The 13,330-nt window shown below is 41.6% G+C and overlaps 1 protein-coding gene across 3 annotated transcripts in view; it reads right to left on the minus strand.

Moving 5' to 3' along the window:
• The window catches only part of ANKFY1 (ankyrin repeat and FYVE domain containing 1), a 69,260-nt gene that overhangs the window by 26,225 nt on the left and 29,705 nt on the right, over positions 1 to 13,330 (minus strand). For 2 of the 3 annotated variants that reach the window (XM_061143149.1, XM_061143150.1), the window contains 4 exons: positions 13,004 to 13,139; positions 8,627 to 8,750; positions 7,364 to 7,513; positions 5,699 to 5,864 (listed from right to left, as the gene is read on the minus strand). In XM_061143149.1, coding sequence (XP_060999132.1) covers positions 5,699 to 5,864; positions 7,364 to 7,513; positions 8,627 to 8,750; positions 13,004 to 13,139 — 576 coding nt within the window. Of the gene's footprint in view, positions 1 to 5,698; positions 5,865 to 7,363; positions 7,514 to 7,725; positions 7,850 to 8,626; positions 8,751 to 13,003; positions 13,140 to 13,330 lie in introns of those variants that run through there. The other variant, XM_061143151.1, reaches the window with a different exon arrangement.

Below are 13,330 nucleotides of genomic sequence, written 5' to 3' on the forward strand. Positions count from 1 at the left end.
AAATGGTCACAAATGACAACAGCCAGGGCGAGCTATTCTGACCAGTGCTTTCTCAAAGGTAACGGTCAGTAAGTGTAGACGGAGAAGATCTCATCATTGAGATCATAGACTTAAAACATACTCGAATTCAGCCACCTCTGTCCCAACCCCTCGCTTCAGTATCACATTACAATCTTAAGTATACCAGGCTTCTATCCTTCAAATTCTTCTTCTGGTCATCAGCTCTCATAAAGTGTTCCAAAGATTCCTCCCCAATACAATTTACCTCCCTCTCTCATTCCTGATCACAGTCTGTCCCTAAGCAGTACCTGCATGCCTCTAACCTGTTATACTTGCAATAGCTCTTACAAAGGCATTTATGAGAAGTTTTCTTTTATATCTTGCAATATCATTTCATCTTCTTCGACCATACTTCTGTGCTCTGAACTTTGAGAAGGAGGTTAGGATTTCAGGAGTGGCCAAGCTCTCAAGTCTGTTATCTGGATTCCTGTGCTCATTTGCATCTGAATAATATGAGTTTTATCTAGTCTTCTTAAACATGGAATTTCAAAATCAATTGGAATTTCTCACCCATTCTATTCCTTCTTCCAAGGGACTACCTTGCTGCTGGAGTTGTGTAAGCTCTGGCAGTGAGGATGGCTAGGCTACCACAGGCCCCATGAATTCTGGTAGGACCAGGTCTGATCTCCTTTCTTTTTTTATAGTTTTTAAAAAAAATTTTTTGGCTGTGCTGGGTCTTCATTACTCTCGGGCTTTTCTCCAGTTGTGGTGAGCAACGCTTGGGTTTCTCATTGCAGTGGCTTCTCTTGTTGCAAAGCATGGGCTCTAGGGCATGCAGGCTTCAGGAGTTTCAGCACAGGGGCTGAGCAGCTGCGGCTCCCAGGCTCTAGAGCTTAGGTTCAGTAGTTGTGATGTGTGGCTTTAGCTGCTCTGCAGCACACAGGATCTTTCCGGATTGGGATCAAACCTGTGTCTCCTACAATAGCAGGTGGATTCTTTACCACGGAGCCACCAGGGCTCCATCCACTGTCTCATACGTAACAGACATCAGGTAAATGTCTGGGAGGAAAATGGATTAACAGGTTGAGGCTATAAGGTTCCACGTTAACCGAATGGCTCCAATTCCAATCAGTTATGATCTCGGGTAACTGAAGAATTCTCTAACCAGCCAATCCTGAAATATTTTCATTCTTCTGTCCCTGATTCTTTTCTTGGGGAGGGCAGGGGAAAATACAATCTTTACCAGAATTGTGTGCAAAGGACCAAAGCTTAGATTTCTTTACAAAAAAATGTCAGTGGAGTTCTGAAAGCAACAGGTAACATGTATATCTGGGGACTAGGCTGGGTCACCCTTTGCTGTCCATATGCACATGGACATATTGGGGTTTTCATTTGTAATATGGACAAAGCCCACAGAGATTGAGTCTAGGAGAGAATATATAAAAACTATACATCAGCAACAGAATAAAATATCTTAGAGAAAGCCACCTACATTCTGCAAGTGGAAAGAAATTTAGAATTATGAGGACAGAGAGCCTTAAAATGACAAGCCTGATATATAATGTACTGGAGGAGAGGTAAAATACGGTTTCATTACCTTTAAGCTTGGCATATATTCCAAACTAAATAGTTAACAGACAGCAAAGCTAAAGTAAGATGTGTCAGTGAGACACTTTTAATACACTATACACACAGAAGAATAACTGGGGCAAGACTGCATATAGAAACAAGGGTACAGCATCAATGGCTGGATTCAGGTGGATGGCATAATAAATTTTTTAATATATCTTAAGCCCTTTTAAAAAGAATCATTATTTTTAGATTAGATTTATTCTATTAATAAGAGCCAAAGTTTTTTTTCAAAGTTTATACATATATCAAAGTGAAGTCATTCAGTCGTGTCCAGCTCTTTGCGACCCCATGAACTATAGCCTACCAGGCTTCTCCATCCATGGGATTTTCCAGGCAAGAGTACCGGAGTGGGTTGCCATTTCCTGCTCCAGGGGATCTTCCTGACCCAGGGATCGAACCTGGGTCTCCTGCATTGCTGGCAGACGCTCTACCCTCTGAGCCACCAGAGAAGCCCTTATACATATATACATACATACAATATATGCACCCCACACAAAGAATTATTTAGGAATTATTGGAAACTGAAAATTGACACTGTTTTGCACTAACAGAAAGTCAGCCCATGGATATAAAATCAAGAGGAAATAGACAACTGACATCAAAAAAGCAGAACAAAGGGAGGGAACAGAAAATACCCAAAGCACCATTTATAAAGTTTTTTGACAGTAAGAAAACCTCTAATAGATTTTAGAACAGTTTCCTTCAGAAAATAGTTAAGAAAAAAATTGCTTGGTGCTTAACAGTTCTGGTTACTTCATCACTTCACTCCTCAACACTGCCAAGAAAACTAGGCATTACTATAATAACTTGTCCATATAAAAATATTCCTAACAATGCAGTTAATGTTTTAAAAAAATCCACACACAATTTTTTATTTCAGTGAAGCTCTCTAACTGAAGTTTTATTCAGGAACCAGGCAGTAACTGTCATTAAATTAAATAATTAAATTTCATTAAATTAAATAAATCCAGTGGCTTAAAGCAATACAAATTTATTATCTTGCAGTTTTATAGGTTGAAAGTCTGGTATAGACATACCCCATCTAAAAGTTTCTCTGCTGTCAAAAACTTTATAAATAGTGCTTTGGACATTTTCTGTTCCCTCCCTTTGTTCTGCTTTTTTGATGTCAGTTGTCTATTTCCTTTGGGTTTTATATCCATGGGCTGACTTTCTGTTAGTGTAAAACACTGTCAATTTTCAGTTTCCAAAACTTCCTAAGTAACACTTTTTAGGTGGGATGCATATATTGCATGTATGCATATATGTACAAGCTTTAAAAAAAAAAAAAATTTGGCTCTCATAAAGTAAATCTAATCTAAAAACCATGATTCTTTTTAAAAGGGCTTAAGATATAAAAAAATTTTTATTATGCCACCCATCTGAATCCAACCAGTGATGCTGTACCCTTGTTTCTGTGTAATTAAAACTGAAAGCTGCATCTCATGCTGCTCCAATTTGTAGGATCATCTACAAACTGATACGAACAATTAGACAGGAGCACGCTGCTTAAGAGGCCCACTGATGGATGCCAATGATCAAGGAAAATAAGCACAAGAAGAATGCTTTTAAAGAGCAAGGATGTGAGACTTCCCCAGCGATTCAGTGGTTAAGACTTGGGCTTTCACTGCTGCGGACCTGGATTTGAATCCTGATCTGGGAACTAAGATCCCACAACCTGTGTGGTATGGTCAAAAAAAAAGAGAGAAAAGGGCAAGTATTCATCTTCTTGCCCAGATCCAGCTAATCAGAGGAGATAGGGTCTCTCTGGTCACATGAACATCCCCTGTAGGCTCACTCACAGACTCATTTTTTCTTCTTTTTTATAACAATCTCCCTCTTTTACAGAAACATTCTTGACAGAAACTGACCGGTACACTTGGTTATTAGGATGATCATTGACTCTTCTGGTGAGAGATTCTAATGTGTGCCCACAACCAGACCAAAATCTCATGTGTTAAAGAGCTTCACTTATATGATAATCAACTTAAAGTAAGGTTAACAGTCAAATTTTAAGTATATTACTCAATTCAACCATATGGGCAGGTCAACAGTCTGACAGATCAAGCTGAAGAAGGAAAAGTGAAAAAAGATCCCTACAGAAAATGAAGTTGGTTATGGCATTTCACTCAGGGCAAGGGAAGAGCCTACCCCATGGCAGTCACTGGGTTGAGCGTGTTATTATCTCGCAGTCTCCCAACAACCAGTAAAGCAAAATAATTCTCACTTTACAGGTGAGGAAAAAGAGACTCAGGAATGGTTATGTGATTTGTCCAAGACCACAGAATAAGTGGACAAGCCAGGATTCAGACTGTGGTACATCAGGCTCCAACACCAGTGCTCTGTCCTCCACACCATGCCACGCTCTGCCAACTGAGCAACAGTCAAGCTTATTATGCCCACACTGCAATCCCCATGCTTGCAAGCAACTAATAAATTCAGAGAGGAAGACTGAATCATCTGAAAATAAGCATCAAAAATGCATCACCAATTCTTGGCAATTCTCGTAACCAAGCAATCATCAAAATATTTAATAACTCATCAAAGATGTTTTTTCATCACACATAAGAATTTAAGTCCCTAAGAGGAAATTCTGACACATGATTCTGAGATTGTTTTTTTAGTAACAAGTGTATCTGTTTCCAAAATAAACATCTCAGACACTGAACAGTATGGGAAAGAATAGTTCCCAATGCAGTGGAAACTTTTCCCACTGAACACACACTCAGTGCTAAGCACCCAGTGGCTTTGTGCAGTGCAGAGGGATGCTTGGGAAAAAGGCATCTGCTCTTTTTTTTTTAGGCATCTGCTCTTGACACTCACATACTCTAAGGATTTCCTTCTCAATGATGAACAAAATTTTCCTCTTCATCAGCCAGCACGCTTAACACTCTAACACATGACTTAGAGGGAGATTTATATTAAAACTTTTGCCCAAAAAGGGCAAAGCCACAGCTGCAACAGGACCATATTTGAAGTAATTACACCCCACCAGCTAGGAGCAACTTGTGAACGGCAAAAGCACGGCAGAGATAATAATAGAATAATAATGCACAACTGGAAGGTTAAATACACATTATTAAGATGTGGAGAAACCAGTGTGTCCTGTTTTTGATGTCCACATGTAAACAAAATGTGGCCATGGCCAAGTACTTCAATCAAGTCATCCATCCCTCTACAAAATGAAGGCTCTGAGTCATCTGAAAGCTTTCAGGCCATATTGGAACTCTACCCCTATATGGCTTCTCACTCTGTCAAAAAAAAGGGACTACTGCAGGGGTGTCCCTGGCAGTCCAGTGGTTAAGACTCTGTGCTGCCAATTCAAGGGGTGTGAGTTCGATCCCTGGTTGGGGAAGTAAGATTCCACATGCTGTGTAGCAGGGCCAACGAAAAAAGACTACTGCAAAGTAGAGTCAGGCCGGATCCATTTGGGACTTAAGAATTAAGGCCATGGGAAAAACAAAAGACTAGTACTTTTCCCCCTTTAATTCAATAAGATGAAAATGCTTTGATTATAATTCTGCCACTTACATAACTTCCCACTGTTAATGACAATGTACTCAAATACAGCTACAATTTCAAATAACTCTCCTAGAACAAAATGAAATGTTATCACTTTGCCATGCTAGATGAGAAATCCAGTTTGTAAAAGTGAATCCCAGAATAGGTTTTAGTATTTGTGTTCCTGGAACCTTCCTTCTCTTGCAGTAACCGATACCAGTAAAGTCTTCCTGGCACAACTTCTGAAGAAAGTAATGTACTGGATGAGCAAGTAACACATTGACTGCTTACAAGTAAAAGGTGCTTTTTTTCTCTAAGTACCATCTCTCTAACCTTCTTCTGGGGGTCCTGATGATACTCTGAAGAGCCTAACCAACAAGGCATGAGGCAACAGCTCTTCAGTCTCTCCTGTGACCCACTGATCACAAATTCTAAGTCTGCTACCTGCCAAATACAGACTCAAGAAGCCTTTGAGAGTCTATGGAACAGCGTCAGAGCGTCTTTGAAAGTTACTTGGATAAAAGTAAAACTGCCCGCAGAGAAAAATATAAAATACATTTCTTCCTACCTCTTTGGATTCCTTTATGTAACAAGCTCCAGCCGTTCTTGTCCACCATGTCCACGTCAGCTTTGTGATTAACCAGCGTGGTGGCGATACTCTCCAGCCGTCGGGAAAGGGCTAGATCTAATGCAAGGTCTCCATTATGATCCAACTCATTCAGTTTCCCAGGGAGCTGCAGAGAGAAATTGCTACATCAGCACACAGTCAGTAGAGAAGACAACTGACTCTTGGACCCTGACTTTTCAATATCATCTCATACAATATGAGATTTTAGTCCTATAACTTACTATAGCTTACTCTCCAAATTCAACTGAATTCACAAACTTCTCTTGGGCCTCCTCAGGGCGCATGCCTTTCCAGGAGCCCAGGACTACCAGGGATCACAGAGCAGGTGCAAACGCCATGGAAGATGACACAAGAGGGACATGCAGACAATGCTGCGGGAACACAAGTGCCAGGATGGAGGGTCAGACAGCCTGATGGGACCCAGCTCACGTCTTCATGAAAGACTGTGGCTTAACTACCTAATTCCTCCTGGCAGTTTAAGGTCTCCCCCTACTCTGGACATCAAGATAAAACACACGACACAGCCACCTGTCTAGAGCAGCTCCATTTCCCCTAAGGCAATGCAGTGAGCAGAAGGACCGTTCCCAAATACATCCATGTCCTAATCCCTAGAACCCATGACTATGTCACCTCACATAATGAAAGGCTCTCTGCAGATGTGATTAAGGTTAACAACCCTGTAATGGGGAGAGGACCCTGGACCTGCAAGGAGGGCCCAATCTATCTACTCACATGAGTCCTTAATAAAGAAAGAGGGAAGCAGAAGAGTAGATCAGACAGATGTGACATAAGAAAGACTGGATCCGACATATTGGCTTTCAAGAGGGAGGAAAGGGGCCATGGGTGAAGGAATGTGCTGGCCGCTAGAAGCTGAGAATGGCCCTGACTCAGCTCACAGCCAGGAAGAAAATGTGGATGCTGGTCCTATAGTCACCAGAAACTGAATTCTGCCAACAACCCAAGCAAGCAGGCTTCCCTATAGCCACCAGAAAGGAACACAGCCTGCCAACAACCAGACCTCTAACCTATAAAACCACAAGATAATAAATTTGCATTGTTTTAAGCCACTGGGTTTGTGGTAAATTTTCAAAAAATATTTATTTATTCATTTGGCTGCTCTGTGTCTTAGTTGTGGCACACAGGATCTTCAGTCGTGACACGCAGACAGTTAGTTTGGCATGTGGGATCTACTTCCCTGAGCAGAGATCGAACCCAAGCCCCCTGCATTGGGAGCAGAGAGTCTTAAATCACTTGGCCACCAGGGAAATTCCGGCTTGTGGTAATTTCTTTTGTGTGTGTGTGTGTTTATTTATTTATTTTTGTGGTAATTTCTAACAGTGGCAAAAGAAAAACTAAAACAGGCATTAATTAGTACCTGAAAGTTAAATACTGCTGAAACAACTACCTTAAAATGTGGAAGTGTCCTTGGAAGTGGGTGATGGGCAGAGGCTGGAAGAATATTAAGTATGAGGGGGAAAAGTTCAGGTGGCTTCAAACAAACCAATAGTAGAAACATGTACATTAAAGACCAGGAATGGCTCAGAGAAGTGAGGAGCATTACAGAGAAGAACAAGTGAAGTGCAGTTTGGGGAAAAGGCAGAGTACCTGTGAGTCCATTTCAATCAGATAAAGAAATACCACGTCTTCTCTCTCTACTTTGATAGCTTTATGTAATGGGTACTCGGTCTTGGACTTGATCATTTTGTATAACAACTGAGCACTCATGCTGCTGAAGTCCTCCTTCCGTAAGTCATCCTGCAGATAAAAAAGACAGTGAAAAGCAGAACAGATTCAACATATCAACAATAATGACAATGCACATTTCTTAGGAAGCACTTGGAAAGTGTCTGGCACTACTTTAACATTTCCCAACTCATTGAATTCTCACAAAAACCCTGAGGTAGGTACTCTTATTATCCTCATTCACAGATGATGAAAGTAAAGCAAAAAGAGGCTGATTAACTTGCCCAGGTTCACACAGAGAGTGAAGAGCTGAGCGGGGATCTGGAGCCAAGAGCCCACCGCATTCCCCGTCCCCCACCCCCTCTCCTGAGCGTGGATTCTTCACCACAGCACCGCTCAGCCTCCGGGTAAGATGGTAAAGCACAAGCGACACTAACAGCCCACAGGACACAGCCACAGGAGCCCTCTACATGAGAACAGACTCCTCCCCGCTCAGCCCCACAAAGACGATAACAGAATTAATCAGAACTTCCACAAACAACTCATCGGTTTCTACTGTTGCAGATCTCTAAATCTCTCTCTATTTTAGCAGAAAGGTTCCTGTTTCAATTCTTCAAAATCCAGTTAAGACACTTTTTCTCATAGTGTTGCTGAATAACAAACAATCTGCAGAAACTAGGTTATAAAACAGCACTAGCCATGATTTTCTTAAAAAATGCAAAACAGACAACCAAGAACTGCAAAACCTCTTCTTTATGATGAAAGCTACCTAAGGGAGCAGATCTAATTTAACAATGCCCTCCAGACACCAAGGAGGCAGAGAAAGCCCAGAGGAGGCACTGCTGAGCACACAGGCCTGCTGGCCCCACAGAAGCACCTGCTTGTGAGGCGCGGCCACGGCTCCTGCAGATGGAGGACAAGGCAGGTGTGTGTCCCTTCGTTCCAAGCCTGCTTCTTGGCCTGGGCTATCTTCTGCCCCTCGACTCTGACATCAGAACTAGGAGGCCTTTAGAGCCAAAAAGAATCTCACAGATCATCTAACACAACTACTTAGCCTTCAATTTTGTTATAAGAGGAAACAAGGGGCCAGAGAGGTAACTTTCTGTGGAACCAGGTCCCACACCCTGGTCTCCTGACTTCCAGCAAAGGTGCTTTTTTCCCCACACTCCTCAGCCTCACACTTACCCAGTGACTTGCAATAATTTCTGCACAGTAGTTCATCAATGTGCTGGCATTCAGCTCCTCCGCAGTCTGATAGAAGCGAATACAGTTCCTGACGTTCACCAGAGACATCACACCCTTCTCACATCTACAAGAGAGTATCAGTGATCAACAGGATTGTTAGGATCAATATATTCATAAATGAACAAACCAAAGCAACAATCTGTGTACTGGCTGGCTATGTCCAATAACACTAAAGTGTAAGGTTTAAGCAATACAGCTATGAGTAAACTGCAGCTGAGTTACTCTAAGTACCAGAATTTCATTATTGTATTGCTCATTCCGGTCAGAATCCAAATAATCTTTAAATAAACATGTTAAGCATAACACCCCAACTGCCTTCAAAGTAACCACATGAAACTCACTGATCATACACACAGGCGACTGTAATGTCAAACATGAAATGCATCAAATTCAGTCCTTCGATATTTAATTGTATGGGACACACTTGCAGTTTCCACTAGCACAACTCTATCATGCCACAAGGTATGTGAATCGAAACTCAATAAAGCCGACTTTAGAAAGCCCACTTTAAAAATCTATCATGTATAGAAATGACTGAGTTAAGAGACAAACTACAGAACACCAAGACAGAGAAGAACTGGCTACACCGGTGTCCCACAGCGCCTGGTAACAGCAGCAACAACAATATTCTGAGAATCATTAACAAGAGAGCCCCAACTAGGTCAGGGAGGGTCTCTGGTAGCACAAAGCAGGCACACATCCTAGACTACAAGATGCAGAACAGGGAAGCCCCAAGTTTCCACTACCCTAGGATTTCCAGAAACCTTGGTGAGCCTCCACAGCACCGGGCCTGGGAGGAAGGAGGCGGTGACACAGTCCTCCCACCTCCCTTGCCTACACATCTCCCTACAAGTCAAGTTCACCTCCAAGGGCATCCAAGAGGCCTCATGTGGTCTCAGGGAATACCCCGACACCCCAATGCTGCTTCTGTCCCACAGTGCTCACAAAAACCAAGTTCTCATCACGAGGGAAGGTAGTGACAGACACAAAGTGAATCATCAGGTCAGTAAGAAAGACCAACGCTGAAGGGCCCAACTACACGGGCTTCCTGTGCCCCCCTCTCCTCCTCGGTGAAAAAAGGATAATGCTCTCTTTCAGAGGTTCAGAGGATCTATGAGTGTTTTTCAAGATAAAGGAAAACCATGTACAATTTGCACAGTCTGAGGTACATAGTAGGTATGCTCGCTTACCAGTTGAGGTCTTCCTCAAGGAAGATGCATAATTTAATAACTAATACAAAAGAGATTCAGTTCTACTGTAAATAAGAATAACTGCCTAACAGATAACTCTCAGCTTTAACAGGTGAGGTTTGAATACCAAGAGGACAGGGGGAGATGGGGAAAGAAAGGAGGAAAGTCACGAGAAAGACCTGAGAAGGAGGAGGAACAAATTTTCTAAACCTCACAAATGAGACTTCAGCCAGGAGCAAGAATAATCTTGCAGCCATTTCTTCACCTAGCAGTAAATGAACGCACTCATTTAATTCCAAGACCTGTGCTTATGGGCTCTGTTTTTAAGCAACATAGCTTGGTGTAAAGATGCACCTCCCCCAGGGCACTTTTAAATCAAATTGGCACCATATCTAAGTAAGTCACTACAATAATGAGTAAGGATGCTCTACTTCTGAGCCTCTGCTGTCTGCACACTAGTCTCCCCAAACTCTAGCATGCTGGCTGCAATGTCTGGTGAAGTCATTCTGACCCTGGCTACGAAATCAGAGCATTCCAGGAGAAATGTCCTCTTTTCGGATATGTGAAACTTTTACCACCTTTACAATGACAAATATCCTAATGTCCTAAAACATGGTGTGACCTCAGGGAGTACCAACTCATCTGCAGAGCACTTCATAAAGCATTTTTATAGACAAATGCTGAGTGTGAAAATGCCATTCTCTTCCTTACTACCATCAAGAGACACTGCACCAAGACACCCGATGCTTCATGAGGACAGATGTTTTGTTATAACTGGCAGACACTTCATTTTCACTAAACTCTGGGATCCCCAGAGTGCCATTCACAATGTGGATAGCCTATAAATAGTCACTGGCATGACTTAAACAACTGAAGAACATGTAATCATATTTAAAAATTCAGATTTTCAGTTCACATCTTCTCTTTGAAAAGCAGCAAGGCACACTGACTTTTCTCTAAAGGGATGTTTGTTGCTGTTAATACATGTTTTTCATTTTAGAGTATAAAAAAATACAGATGCACAAAACAGTACACCTAATTTTTAAAGTCAAGAGTATGCTTAAGTGTCCCACAAACTCCTGTCCAGTTTTGTCATCTGTGCCTCTGAATATAAGGCAGAAAAATTACTGAAGAGATAAACAAAAAAAGGTTAATGGTGGTTAAATCACAGATGATTTACTTTTGTTATTTGTATAATTCTATACTTCCTAAATATCACACACTGAACATGTAGCTAATAATCAGGAAAAAAAATTATTTAAACTGTCAGTTGTTAGCATACACTATTAATTATCTCTTTTTTTAAGAGTATTTTCCTGATAATGCTTACACCCAAAACTTCCTTTTCCCTTTTCATCAATCTGGTGACTGCATTCCCAAACCAAGATCCCTACATGATAAACATCAGCAACACCTGCTTCACATTTAACTTCACACATCCATGTGTCAGAGCCCTTTCACTTACTATTTCAAATGTGTAATTCCTTCTGCAAACAGCAGTGGGCACTCTGTGATCGTTCAAAAGCCGACATTTGACTCCACGGCTGGGTCTCTTTCATCCCAGCCCTTAACAAAGCCTTGACAGATAAACTTAATACCCACATGCAATAATAAAACACTGAGCATCTGGTAATGTTGATAGTTATGAAGCCTAATCAGTTAATAAACAATAAACCTTTAATTAAAGAATCCATTACACAGATTACAGCTATCTAAACTACTTTAACTATAGGGCACTTAAAGCAATTTAATTTATAAGCAAGAAAATCAATCTGAGAAAGCTCAGGAAATGTGTGTGGGGGGAGGGGTAGATATCAATCACATTCAGTCTAATTAAAATCACGCTCTGATTTCACTCTGAGATGATTCAAAAACTCACCCAAAGAAAGATCTTTACAGTAAAGCTATCCTGGCTAACCTACTACTATATGTACCTACAAATCCTAGACCTGGTTTGGTTTTTAGGTTATTGAATTTAGGTATTAATATGGCCTCAAGCCCACATCAATCACAGATAATCAGGAGTAAGCTGTGTACTGACTCATGTGGGGCACCGTGGGCCATGTCAGGCAGCCAGCCTCAATGCAAACAGAACAAGCGGCTCTAGGTAGCCAGGTCTTTCTTGACTCTGATGCTGTGGCTATTTAGTTGCTACATCATGTCCGACTCTATGCAACCCCATGGACTGTAGCCCTCCAGGCTCCTCTGTTCATGGATTTCCCAGGCAAGAATACTGGAGTGGCTTGTCATTTCCTTCTCCAGGGGATCTTCCAGACCCAAGGATCAAACCTGAGTCTCCTGCTTGGCAGGAGGATTCTTTACCACTGAACCACGTGGGAAGCCCTCTTGACGCTGAGGGCAACACAACAGATGGAATGCTATCTCTCCACCCACCCAGGAGAAACGCCATTCCTTCACACACAGAGATCACAAAAGATCACTAAGTGATATAAAAAGCATTCCTTCTAACAAGCTGACTTGCAAGGGCTAAATCACCAACAAAAAATAAGAGTATTTTGTCTGCTATCACCTGGTAAACTGTGTTCTCACTGTGTTCTGTAGTTTATAAAGACCAAGTTGGGAGAGCAACAGAGAAAGTGCAATATAAAAAACATAGCAGGCTATCTCCTTGGAACCTAAAAAGCCATAACAAATGAAGAGAGTGAGATCTCAGAAACACTATGAAATTTATTGAGACAGACCCTCATGTACTAATTCAGTCATTAATGTGTTTGTAACAAGAGAATATGACCTTCTTCCAAGGTCAGAAGAACTTCTTCCAAGCAGACAGAAAGTAGAAGTGAAAGGAAATGATATAGGAGGGAAAGTTGAGGGGCTGGACACTGGATTATATTATTTCACACTCGGTTCATCAGTTCACACATCTATGTAGTTGCAGGTAATAAATCAGTGAAAGACGAGAGAAGACCCAAAAGCTTCAGTAAAATTTAGCTTACAAGACAACACAAAGCAAGGGAGACAAAATTTTCTCTCCACTATTGCCTTTAAAAGAACACCTTGCAAAAGTTATTTACATTAGCAGAAGCAGCTGTTTTCCCAGAGCTTGGCATAATTAAAGCTCAGCCACCACCATCTGAGGTGCTTGACTGTATCTGCTGTGACTTGCCTCTCCCTAAGGAGCTGTAGCTGAAACCGATTAGCTAGTTTCATCAGCTCAGTCAGGAACACATCGTCTTCTCTGAACTCCAACTCATCCGTATAGATCCAGCGAAGCATTGTCATTGTCACCTCAGGGTTAGCATCTGGTTAAAGAAAGCAAGCATAAAAACTTTGAAGACAAAGCACAGATGACATAGTCAAGCCCTCCCAAGGACCCCTAAAAGCTAAAGCTACAAAGAAAATTGTGGTAGACCCAGCTCAAAGAAATATCACACAGCCATTAAAAAGGGTAATTAAGGATTCTGGGTACCATCTGACTCCAGAAAAGTGTTAA

The sequence above is a fragment of the Dama dama genome, chromosome 5, assembly GCF_033118175.1.
Source record: "Dama dama isolate Ldn47 chromosome 5, ASM3311817v1, whole genome shotgun sequence".
NCBI classification, from domain to species: domain Eukaryota; kingdom Metazoa; phylum Chordata; class Mammalia; order Artiodactyla; family Cervidae; genus Dama; species Dama dama.